At 44.8% G+C, this 13,389-nt stretch overlaps 1 protein-coding gene across 3 annotated transcripts in view; it reads right to left on the reverse strand.

Moving 5' to 3' along the window:
* LOC147430405 (uncharacterized) overlaps positions 1–13,389 on the reverse strand; it is a 106,272-nt gene that overhangs the window by 47,406 nt on the left and 45,477 nt on the right. For all 3 annotated transcript variants that reach the window (XM_086494865.1, XM_086494867.1, XM_086494866.1), the window contains one exon: positions 6,334–6,492. In XM_086494865.1, coding sequence (XP_086350991.1) covers positions 6,334–6,492 — 159 coding nt within the window. The remainder of the gene's footprint in view (positions 1–6,333; positions 6,493–13,389) is intronic.

The following is a 13,389-nucleotide window of genomic DNA, read 5'->3' on the forward strand; positions in this document are numbered from 1 at the left end:
GGCGCCAAGGTTTGGGGCCAATACTCTCTGGGGTGGAATCCGCCACTCCGTGTCGCGTGTCATCTCTCTCTCTCTCTGTTCAATTGTTATTGAAGTGCTAAAAGTCTGTTCAATCTGTTCTTTTCTATTGGCACGTGGTGCCCATCTTGTGACAGTGGTATCAGAGCAACAGACATGTGCTTTTCTGAAAGCATACTAGTCCTACTAAAGAGCAGACAGAGCAAGATCGCACTTCCAAAGTTATTGGAAATTTTAGCTTCGTGATCCGACTTCGGACTTATTAGTGACTCCCACCCTTATTTAATCGCGCATCGGACGCGCTCCCGTCTTCACAGCTCATGTCTTACAGGGCATAAGCCAAGATCACTTGCAAGAGAAGGATCCAAGATTTCTTTCGAGTCACTGTTTTTCTCAAAAGCAGTGCCATGCAGATGTGGAAGTCTACAGCTACCAAGCCGTACACTCCAAGGACTTGGCAAGCTTTCAAGAAAATTTTTTCCCGAAGTTATATGGTTTCTGACATCTTCCTTCAGAGTGCAACTTGTGGTAGAGTGGGGTATCTTGAAATGCTTGCCACAGAAACCCTAGAAAATTATAGCTTGAAATTTCTCGACATCCCTCAGTAGATGTCTCTTTTCGAGCTGAAGACCTTGGAGGTCCGGTGTCACTGCTATATCTTGGGACTACCATCACTGCCACAGCAACACTGTCTGTCCAAGAGCTGATGGATCATGGTGCAGTCACCTACGCGTAACCTTATGGAAGGAATCTAACCCTAATTTTTGTTGTAGGTTTCAGGATGGAAAGTCAGCCGACTTTCCGAGCTTGCCTGATGTCGAGAATGCTTTTTAAGTTTGAATTTTGTCTGATAATCTGTTTGAGAACTTGTTTGGTGATCCTGTTTGAAATTTGTTTGAAATGGATGGTATCTGTTTTGAACCTGTCTTGGTGCCGATTTGAATTGTTTGACTCTGATTTTAAAACTGGTTTCATTGATTGGTGATTTTACTCCTGGGTAGAGAAGTAAGAAACACTGTTTTGGTATTGTTTGAAAACCTTGAAACGACGCAGGCCGATGCCTGGGGAGCGTTTTGTTGTATGTTTGAAAACCTCGAAACGACGCAAGTCGATGTCTGGGGAGCGTTCCATTGTATGCTAGAAAACCACCGAACGACGCAGGCCGATGCCTGGGGAGCGTTTGGTTGTATGCTTGAACCTCCAAGTGACGTAGACTATGGTCTGGGAGCATTTGGTTGTACAGTCCTCTGAGCTCATGGCCCGGACCTTTTTAGGTTATTTGCGGGGGGAGTGACGAGGCAGTCGTTGAGTAGCTTCATACCGCAGACCGTTTGTCTCGGGGGAGTGCTCAGCGGCGCTGTTTGTTGTGTCTTGTAACAGCATATGTAAGCATTTGTGTTGCATTGTGATGTGCCAACTACTGAATATTCTTAACTGGATGAGATTGCCTGGGTATGTAATTTTAGTGCATCAAGACACCCGTGGAAGATCAGTGCGGTTTGGGTGTGATCGCTAATTTAACTACGCCAGCATATCAAGATCGGAAACTCCTTGAGCAAAAGAGCCGAACCAAGGTTCAAACCGATTGTAAAACAATGCCTAGTAATATATAAAAACCTTTTGCCTAAGTTTTGCCATGTCTTTTGTCATGTTTCTATTGAGCTCTGGTTCGTGCTCATGACTAGGATCTGGCTCTATTTGCTCTTGGTTTGGTGGGATTATTGGTGTTGGCATCCTCAAGTTTTCCAACACCCTCAGGTTTTTCAACTGGTCGTTCCAGCAAAGCTTGGGGTGTTTGAATCATTCTCTGACACATTTCAAGCCTTTGCTTTTCAAGTTCCGCATAGGGATATGTCATCCACTTTTGCTCTTGGGTTTGATTGTTTTTGAGTGGTGCTTTAAAAAGGGCGTCTAATGGCTCGTTAACTTTTTCTACCAGTATCGATCCTCCCGAACTAGCGCTCTAGGGTTTTTCAACTGTGTGTGGCATTGGTGCTATCTCAGGGGTTCCCTTTTCCTTGTTTGCTTCTCCTTCTAGTTTTCTCAGTTTTTCTTTGGCTTGTTTCAGCTCGTCTGCTAAGGAAGTTTGTTCTCGTTTTTTCCTAGCTTTCATTCTAGCTTTCCTAGCTTTCTATGTGTTTCGTTGACCTTTCCGCTCAATGCTAGGTGATCGGTTTTTGGTTCTTCAAAGATGGGATCGTCTACCGCTTTTTGAGCTTGGGCTCTCATGATCACCTGGATTGGTATCACCGCTTCGTTTTCTGACCCATTGCTAGATGGTATTGCCTCTAGTATATTCAACGTTACTTTTGCTCCCTTGTTCGGGTTCTTTTGGCAATCAAATGAGTGATTCCAAACTCCGGACAATTTGCATTTACTCTAATGATTTCGTCGTGAGGAGAGTTTCTCATCAAGTGGTCTCTATCACAAGAAGGGCACCACATGCCAATAGAAAAGAACAAACTGAACAGACTTTTAGCACTTCAATAACAACTGAACAGAGAGAGAGACAGAGAGAGAGAGAGAGAGAGAGAGACGACACGTAACACGGAGTGGCGGAATTCCACCCCAGAGAGTATTCGCCCCAAACCTTGGCGCCCCTTTCGGTATTTCTTTATATTGCATCAACACAGTACTAGCCGGTACTCCAGACTCTGCACCTTCTCCAGGAAGCATGCCAGAGAATGAGCCCATGGCCTCAAATTTAAAGGCCCTAGGCCCCAAAAGCAGTTCACATGAAAAGCCTTCAAACTCAAAAGCTTCTGGTCCAAAAGCAATGCAAAAAAGCTGTCAGCGTAAATCACGGAAATCCGTACAACTGCCACGTCAGCAATAAGCACAAAACACGAAAATCAGTACAACCTGCCACGTCAGCATGTAAGCGTAATTTCCGAAAATCCGTATAGTCTGCCACGTCAATAGTGAACGTGAAATCCGGGCTGTCCGTATAGATCTGCCACGTCATCAGTTGCTTCTGCTTCTTCTTAATTTTCGGAGATCCGTACAGTCTGCCACGTCAATAGTGAACGTGAAATCTGGGCTGTTCGTACAGATCTGCCACATCATCAGTTGCTTCTGCTTCTTTTTATGCTGCTTCTTCTAGGGTTGAGCCCCCTTGGCTGAGATCTGCAAGTTGGCTCCGTTCAGGGCTTGACACATCAACAGTTTGTGACATCCCCCCTTCTTGAAAGAAAGTAACCGTCCGCGATTACAGCATATTTGCAAAACAACTCAAGTTAGCTTTAAAAAAAAGTTCCGAGGGTCACTACGAGGGACAATCAGTTTGCTAATTATTTTTGTTAAGGAGTTGGCTTCTCCAATGATAGTGACTCACGGAAGGACAGCAAAGAGGCTACTCATGTAGTGGAGTCTACACTAGCACGGACTCCCACCTTCTAGTCACATGGTGACTAGTGCCGCCACCAGCTTCAGCCAGAGAGAGGCTTGTGAGCAGCAGAGAGGGGCAAGCAGTGCTCCCAATAAATAATTTGGACCCTCGCGTTCGAGTTTATGTTATTGATGTTTGAACCCGTGGGTCGGAGTTCAAGCCAATGCATGTAGCAAAGAACCAATCAAACGTATCTAAAACACTATGAATGAGTGCACCAATCCATTGTTGATGGTTGGATTACAGTTCATTATCTTGGAGTATGTTTGAACGTGATGTGTTCACAATTCACGAATGGGGATTCTTGGACGTAGTGTGGTCCACATTTCAAAATTTTCTACAAGGCAACCGATGCTCAATATGGCATTCTTCTAAGGTACAAAGTTGAGGGTAGCAAATCCGAGGTGTATCCAATGGAAGGTACCTCTACTAGGGTGTCCATTGTAGCTTCTTCATGGACTTGGTCTCACTATTGATGTCCACTATGAGCTACACAAAGGGTGTTAAGAGTTTTAAACATCTCAAGTGAACTGCCCAATGTGATCACATTATTTATTTTGGCTTTTAGGTATTTATTTTACTTATTTGTCAAAGTCTAGGTAGGGTAATTTACTGAGATGGGTATATATGTGACCCCTTGTCCCCATTGTACATTGTATCATTTATTCATTGCCAAGGTTGATTGGTTCAAAAGACTCTGTCTCTTGTTCTCTCTCTCTCTCTCCCTCCCTTGTGCTCACTCTCCTTGGTCTCTACGCTTCCGCATCGTCGACTTTAACAAGGATAGCAGAGTTGATGCTAGAATTTCTATGAAAGGGAACTCTAGGAATAGAGTCGGAAAAGAGTTGTAGGGATGCCATGCCCTCAGTCTAAACGGTGAGTTCCAAAGGCAAGAACCTGGTTCTCAAGGATCTGGCTAAGGAACGGAGTTTCCTAGGAATAAGGTTTTGCATTGACAATAGGAAGCCAAGGCTTCCAAGGACCATCGAGTGTGATCTAGAATGAACATGGTAATACAATCGGTTCAGGTACTTGTATAAAGACTTCTCCCCATTAATAAAGATACTCTTATGGGTTGGGTGGGTGGGGGGGGGGGGGGGGGGGGGGGGGGGGCAGCCCATCTTCTGGTCCTAGAATTGTGTCGATCTTCTCTCTCTCTTTCTCTCTATATCAATTGGCTTCAGTATTCAGTGATAAATTCTTTGTATCCGAGTACATTTGTTATTGTTATACGCTCCCGTTTGTGATAGCACCTCGTACAGACCCAAACCTTTCAAGGATGGTGGTCCTACAGTGAAGTCCATCACTTTTTCAAGGGTTCAAGATTTCCATAATGCCCTCAAGTTTCTTCAATAGTTCGACGTTCTCTTCCGCATTCGGAAATTTCACAGATGTATCGAAGTTGAGCCGACTTTACCTCTTTCCTCAAGGACAATGAAATGACATGGTGGGCTGCTTTCTCTTCCCAACCTCATAGCCTCAAAGCTTGGCATGATTTCAAAGTTGCCTTCTACCCCAATTTTCTTGATGAAACCTTTAAGCGGACAAAATCGCAGCTTGGTCTACCTTGAAAATGTATTCCTCCGACACCCTTGAGTCATAGAACCAAAGATTATAAGATACTTATCTACTAGTCTCTACTTTTCAAGGCATTCCTTTCTCTAATCAAATTGAAAAGTACACAGTGGGCTTTACCTTTTCCTCTGCACGATTGCGTCGGCAAAGTGGTTTCCGACATACATCAACTCATGTCACATGCAAGAGTGGGTCATCACTTCATGGAGGAGCTAGCCTTTAGAGACACTGCTAAGAGTCTAAGACTCCCCATAAAAGAATCCGAACTTCGCAATCTTCACAATACCTCACAACGACAAACCAGCACATGCCTCAACACTTCTACCCGACGGCTGACTTTTAAAGAGATGGCACATTACCAATCCAAAGGAAGGTGAAAAAAATCTATCTATCTTTAGTGATGTGTCTTCCCTCTCAACCACCTCAGTCATTGAAATCTTTTTCTGGATCTTCGTCATCTCCACTCACAATGGACACCATTTGGATAGGGATTAGGTCATATTTGTACTGATTCTTTTTATTTGATAATTCTGTTTGGTGCTCCGCTACATCATATTAGCAGGTATCCAGATTTCACCTTATGAAATTTTTGGCAGAGTCACAACCAACTGATAGTGTGGATTCTTTCTTAAGCGGCATGTATGCCTATAAACCACCTCTCTATTGCATTACCTGTTTTTATTTAATGGTTGTCTTTGGTTCTAGGCGTCATTATGGTTGAGTCTTCCCTGCATCTCTGAAGTGACGAAAAAACTACGCTGAGCTTTGTATTGATGTATGCTCCTATGCGTCGTGTGGCGTGGTGTGCATGTCGAGTTGGAAGCATATATTAGTACTTACTTCTACACCCAGTGGACACTAATGATGCTACTGAGACTGTCGTAGTATTTAGTCGCTACTATGCATGATGAATCTAATGATCACATTGTCTTGTGGAATGACCATGAGGCGACAATTTGCACTTCCCTCTGCACATAAATATGGGCTTTGCTTCAGTTCATCGTATATGTAGGAGGCATGCAGCTTGCACACCCTGAAGTTTTTGTCAAGAGGTGCACCGTTGAGATTGTGGACATTCTGTTTGTTTTTAGTAATGCATACACACCCTATGCATTATGAAGTAGGAGGTTACATTGTCTTGTGTGTACCATGAGTCTACGACTTGCACGTTATTTTACAGGTTTCCTAGATCCATCTAGGTATTATATATAGTTTCCCCTGCTCTCTTCCCCCCAAACCCACAAATCCCACCCAATCCTACTTTCACTCACAGTTCACATTCCAATTTTGCATGCAGGCCCAGCTGAGTTATTGATAGCTATTCTTCATGCAGGTTGGGATGAGGTGAATACCTTCTGGGACATCTGAAATTGAGTCCTTTGGTATCCTTGAAGCTAGCGCAAAAACAGTGGTGAAGTATACTGCACAAAGGAGGTTATCTGCAGCCAATCCTGCTGCTAAAGCTGACGAAGAAACACCAAAAGCCTCCGACACTGCCACATAGTTAACAGCTGCACCAAAGATTAAAGTTACTTAAATATCGAGGACTCAAAACACCAGCACATAGACACCCACCCTCAAAGTGTCAAAATTAGGAACTTAGCAAATTCAAAGGTGGTCAAACATAGACATAGCAGAATGCTTGTGAACTTTTGACAAGCTCAAGTTATAAACACAAGCCCATAAAAGAATGATATTTATTTAAGAATAGCAGAGAAAACAGTGGACAATGGACCGTTGAAAAAAGGAAATTAGAAACTTTGGCAAAGTATTTGCCCAAATCTTTCATAATAAAATCAACAGACCTGTCGCAAATTCCAACTCTTGAAACAACACCGACAAAAACTGCCCTGTAATATCTTGCCTCTTATACTGACAACCATTACACTCATGGTTCAAAAATGGAACCTGCAATCTTAAAATTGACTAGTGCTTTGTCCAGACATGCATAGGACATCACGAGTGTAACTAGTTTTTGAAATATGAGATGAGACATGGATTCCGCGATCATGGACACCAGCACAGATTGCGCGAACTTCTGACCAATATAGGCTTAAACCTTGTACAAAAAATACAAACCATGAATAAGCAAATGAACAAGAGAAGCTTTTACTTAAATGAGTCCATCAGTAATTGTTAGAAGAAGTAATTTTATGGACATTCATGGAATAGGACATAAGAGAAGAGCAAACCGCGAATACATTATTCTCAAACTACAAATACTTGCAAGCAACCGTGGCGACATTCCCCATTCGAGTCAATAGTATCTGCATTCAAGGTATTGCATGTGTGCAGAAGTCTTCACTTCTCCAATGTCTTTAGCCAGACACGTATTTATCCCTGAATCAAAGATCCAAGAACAACCTGTTATTACTTTTGGTGGAACCAGTGAAGATAAAACATTCCCTAGAATGTTTTCTGCAGTTCAGCAAGAACCAGTCGTCGAGTCTGTTGCTCAATTCCAAGCCCATATGTCTCCATTTTTCGACGAAGATATAGCTGATGGCTTTGACCCTAATCTTCGCTGGGGGAAAACACACAGGTTGAGACTTGGGCAGAAAGGCAGCAGATGGGAGAAGAGATACGCAACATAATACCAAAAGACATAGACTAGATTATGTGTCAAGACGATCCATGTGTCGGATATGAAGAAACGGAGTTAGATGAGATGGATGTGCAGATACCTCAAATATTTTCAAATTTGACAGCATCCTTTGATGAGGACTCTGATATTAGCACTGATGAAGAGGCCAGAATTATCAACTCCGTTAGCAGAGAAACAGGTAAAGTGAAGGTCGAATCTCCTACTTCCTCTGCTACTAGCCTCAAAGGGGTAAGCAAAATTGGTGACATAACCATACTAAATATAGATGGCCTTACCCAAGAGGAAATCTGGAGGGTTTTTGGATTCATATATAACTCTGCGCATTATGGAATCCTATATAAAGACTTAACACACAGACAATCTGTTTCCATGATTGTGGCTAGATTCCAAGGTATGCTAAGGGCTTGGTGGGATGACTTAAGTGTGGAAAGTAAAACATATATTATGCAGAGAGGACCTGAAGGTAGAGAAAACTTCGACAATGTTATTTCTTTATTCTTTGCTGCTCTTGTAATGCAATTCCTAGGTTCTACCAGCAAAATTCAAGATCGCAATCGTGAAGCTTTCTTCCGGAGTAAGCTTTGTGATCTTACACGGGTAAAGAAGTATCAGCAACATATGACCCAACTCATGTACCAGTTTCCAGGTGGATACTTCAAAACTGAGTACAAACAGTATTAAGTGAATTCTTTTCTTGAATCATTTGCCAATTTAAAAAAGAAAAGAATTAAAGCTGCTGTGTCATGCCAAGAAGAGACATGGAATGTAAATTCCTTGAATGCAAACTTTTCTTCTTTTCGAGAGTGATCCGCATACATTCGTGCTCATTCATGAGTGAATCATGTGCAACGTACAATATGGCATGCCTGTGGAAAGGGAAGACACGGTGACGAAAATACAAGAAACCGTCACGAATGAAACACTCGAACAATGCGTGTTGACTAATCATGCGAACACATAATACTTCTTGAGTGAGTTCTTTGGACCTCGACTCGAGAGCCAAGATTGGTTCTGCATGATTCATCGTATCTACAATGAGGTTAGCTTCATTGGAAAAACCATCTTCTAAACCATCATCCTTGTGAACAATCACATCTTTATCATGTAAATCATCATCCTTGTGAATAATCACATGTGTGTCGTGCTTTGGAGAAGAAAAGACTAACAGAGTCTCCTCCTTTTTCTTTTCAAGCTTCCCCTGCACATTATAAATGAGAGGTGAAGAATAAACAACTTCCTCTCCACGAATGACAATGAGAGAGTCACTTTTGGTATTGAAAGTGAAGAGTATTGTCCGCCCAATTAATGAGAGGGTTATGCTCACGAAACCATCGAATGCCTAGAATCATATCACATCCTGAAAGAGGAGACATTACAAATTTTCTGCGGAAGGACGCTTGTTGAACAGTGAATAACACATCAAGGCACTCTTGCATGATGAGAGAGTCCATAACGGGAGCAAAGCCCAACACCTCGAAAGGAGATATCTGACTAACCTCTGGGCGGGCTCTCTCTACCAGAGAAACACTAATCACATCATGCATACTGCCTGAATCAAACAATATGACAAAACGCTGACCCTTCACATGACCATAACACTTAAAGAGAGACTCATCAATGTGTGTCTGAAAAATGTGAAGATTCAAATTGGTTCATTAAAGTGCTTGTGGTAGCTGCGGGTGCCTTAGGTTCTTTAGGTGGGGCGGTCTTATGACAAGCCGCTTTAATGTGACCCTTGACGTGACATTGATAACAACGACCTTCCTTAGCATAAATGACTTGTTCTTCTGCCAAGGTATCCTCCTATAATTCCTTTTGCGGCTTTTTCATCCGGGGTTAGCTTAGGTTTAGCAGGTGTTTTAGCTTTACAGTTAGATTCATTTTGTGAGTTCTTTTCCGAAGGATTAGAGGAATTTGGCTAGAAGAGTTACCGTTCTTACCATTCTTACCGTTCTGAGGGTTCTGAGGAGTCTGAGAGGTACTTACAAGCGACTTGTTCTCCTTAGGATTTCCCTTATTGTGCTTCATCTCTTGTGCAAGAGCAATCGCTACCGCCTTGTTGAGATCGACGGGGTCGAGGACCTCGACATCATCCTTGATATACTCGTCCAATCCATAAAGGAATGCCTCTTTGCACTCATCATCCAATTTGCGTAATTGGGTACCGAGCTGCAAAACACGATTAGAGAAAGATATAACAGGCATATCATGCCAATCGTCCTTCAACCGTGCTAGGTACTGGGGTGGCATAAACCGCACCTTGAGCTTGTCTTGGAAGTCGGCCCAATTGAAGGAAAGGGGCGCGCCTTCTTCAGCTTCCTCTAGGTGCACGGTCAACTGTGCCTCTTGCCATGCGTGGTACCAATTAATGGCATCACCGGCAAGGTACAAGGCTGCCATCAAAACCTTGCTATTTCTTGTCTTCTTAGTTGTCGCAAAGTAAGCATTAAATTGATGCAACCAAGAGTGAATAATAGTAGCATCCATCTTACCGTCATACTTACTAAACGTCAACTCCTCAGTGACGAGGTTGTTGAAGTCCGAATCTCTGCTTGTGCTACTTGATGAACTACCACCCTCTTTGACAGGCTCGGGCTTCGAGGTGAGTACCTGTAGGACCAACTCTTGCATGCGTTGGTCCCTCTGCGTCTCACGGTCTAATGCCAAGGCCGCTTGTCTGTCTTCAACCGCCAAGCACGCTTGCTCACGCTCACGCTTCAAGGCTACCCTTCTGTCTTTGGCCGCCAAGCGCGCTTGCTCGCGCTCATGCTCCAAGGCTAACCGTCTTTCTTTGTGCTCGCGATCCAATTCTACATTTCTTTCCTCGGCCCAAGCGAGCTTGCTCACGCTCGCGATCCAAGGTCGCCTTTCTTTCCTCGGCCACCAAGCACGCTTACTCACGCTCGCAATCCAAGGTTGCTTTTCTTTCTTCGCGCTCGCGCTCCAAGGTGACGCGTTGCGCTTCTTGTTGTAATAACATCATGTCTATCATCGTCTTCACCAAAGCCTCCATAGATTTGGTGCAACCCTTGGCGTAGATGGCGAGGGGGGAGGGTCGAAAAAACCTCCTGGTGGGGGAAATTCTTCTTCGCCACCTCCATGCTCATCACCTTCACGCAAAGTATCCATTCCGGTTCGAATGATGACCATACACTGAGTTCTTGGTACTTAGTCCACGAGGAACTTGGGTTCTTGGGTTCTTAAGTCCTTGAGTTCCTAAGGTCTTTCTTTAGCTTGCAATCTGTGTTAGAGAAGGATCTTCTCTTACCCGAGCTCTACTCTTCCCTGCGGGCGCACCCCTTGGCAGCCTTGCGCTCACACCAAGGTTGCTTTTTCCCACCTCATGTCAATTGGTCGGCCGCTAAGTGCGCAGTCCGCTCTCAATGAGTGAAAAGAGGAACGAGGGGAGGCTGGACAAGCCCTTCTTTCTTGGGGTACTTGTCACTCTTTAAAAACACAATTAGGAATCGACACGCCCAAGTAAACTTGGATTCCGTGTGACTGCAACAAGCAAAATAATTTATGTGGTTCTTTCCTTGACTGATACAAAACACTATCAAAGCTCTGAAACCAATGTAAGGTGCAGCGTAAGTGAATGTTGAACTTTGCTCAAGATGAGTGCTCCGAATTGTGGTCAAAGGTTCCTTTTACTTACGGAAGGGAGAGCCTTCCGTTCCTTTAGTGAGTGTGCAAATGATCACATACAAAGTGAATGACACTGTGAATGAAGGTGCTGAGATTGAGAGAGAGAGAGAGAGAGAGAGAGAGAGAGAGAGAGAGAGAGAGAGAGAGAGGTGAATACGACACAAGAATGTTGTCAAACCCTCCTCCAAGGGCCCCCCTCTCTATGGCGAGAGAGGTCTATGCTATTGATTGCACAAATCTGGTACAATGGTCTAGATGTCAGAGTGAGCAGCGGAAGGTGGAGAGAGAGAGAGAGAGAGAGAGAGAGAGAGAGAGAGAGAGAGAGAGTGGCGATAGACACACAAGAGACAGATGGAAAAGGCTGGCAAGCCCCAATAACTCCAGATGGCAAAACTGTTGTGTACAAGATGGCAAGATATGAAGGGGAGAGTGCATCCTCCCCCCCTCCTATATATAGGAGAATAGGGAGTAGGTAGGGCAGACCAGAAGCCTCAATGACCATGCAAGAAAAATACCTATAAATGAGGAAAAAAAATGGAAAAGGACCAGAATAGGTCCGGCCGGGTAAAGTGTTGAGCAAAACCCTAAATGTGCATGAAGATCCCTGTCCAGCAGTTGTACGGGTGGCCAACCCACAACCAAGGGCCAATGCACGTGATGTGTATGAAGCCTGTAGGCAGGGTGCGAAGCATCTGGAGATGAAGAATCTAACACCCCCCCTCAACGAAAGATGCGGAGTCGCGGAGGAAGAAGATGCAACACGCCTGGCAAATCTGGAGTGTGAAAAGAAGCGCCAGCCAAACAAAAAACGACGAACCGTCCAGCACCAATGTGATGATGACCGAAGCTCGGTCAGGTTGATCAAGTCGCACAAGGAAGCTGATGGAGAGGCTAACAACAGAACAAGTTGTTGAAGAGGATATATATGAGGGAAGATGGAAGACGAGCAGGGAGCTAATCGGTAAAGATCAGCTGAAGTGAGAGAGAGAGAGAGAGAGAGAGAGAGAGAGAGAGAGATGGAGATGGAAGAGAGAGGACCCCCCCTCAAGCAGAGCACTCTGACACAAAAGGATAGAAGGCAGAGGTGGTAAACCCGAGAAACTCCAAGCCAAAAAGTGATCTCGATCATCAGAGGGAAGAAGGTGGATGAAACTAGAGGGTGAAGCCATCGTCCTGTGAAGGGCTAGAGATGGCAGTGGCAGATGTCTATCCAGAAGCCGTCTCATCCTCAGGATTTGAATCCTTCTTGCAATCCCGCCGTCATTTATAACATTTTGCTGCATAATGACCTTTCTTTCCACAATACGTACAAGTAATGTCAGGGCGAGAAGGTGTACAACCAAGTCCACCATGATCTTCATCTTCCAGACGACAAAGTTGGAGCCATCAAGCTTTTTGCCGGAGGAAAGATGGGCATGGCTGGGAGTGTTGCCATAGATACAGACAAAACAAAATCAGCAGCGAAGTTTCGTGTGTAAAATCAGAAGCAAAGGTGAGGATAGGATTGGAAAACTATGCCGGATAGAACGCCAGAAGACCGCGAAGTAGGGGGTACGTGACGGGAGAGGCAAGGGAAACCTGAAGGGATGCCGATGAAGCAAAGTCGAGGTGCTGTCCAAACCTGAAATCGTAGCAAAAGGAAGCTCGAAACACCGCGAGAACGCAGGGGTTTGAGTAAAAACGCCAGGTGATGAACACCGGATGCCAAGAAGGTAAGGTGAGGGCTGTACATGCACCAAAACAGGCTGAAAATCTGTAGGTAAGTGATCGGGAAATCGCCGGCAATAGTCACAACTGTTCAGCTTCTTTGCGGGAAGACCAAGGGGTAAGGAGCGGGCGGCTCCGGCTGTCCAAGATCGGCAAGCAAGAAAACGCTGAAGTAGAGGGTAAAAAACGCTCGTCAAGATATGAATGAAAACTCGCTGCTGCTCACGCTCACACTCACACTCCTCCCTCGCCATCGCTAAACCCCCCCACCCAGCAGCTCGCGCTGCCCCCTACCCTCGCACTCTCCCCCTCTGTCCCAGCCAGCCCCGTCCCGCTGCCCGCCCGCTGCCCAGCTGCGCTCGCGCCACCCCCTGCCCACCTGCATTCGCGCTATCTCCCTGCCGCCCTGCATTCCTCCCATTTCCGATTCCCCCCTCCCCCCCTTTTTTCT

This window comes from Adiantum capillus-veneris, chromosome 22, assembly GCF_014529385.1.
Source record: "Adiantum capillus-veneris isolate H3 chromosome 22, ASM1452938v2, whole genome shotgun sequence".
Classification (NCBI taxonomy): Eukaryota; Viridiplantae; Streptophyta; class Polypodiopsida; order Polypodiales; family Pteridaceae; genus Adiantum; species Adiantum capillus-veneris.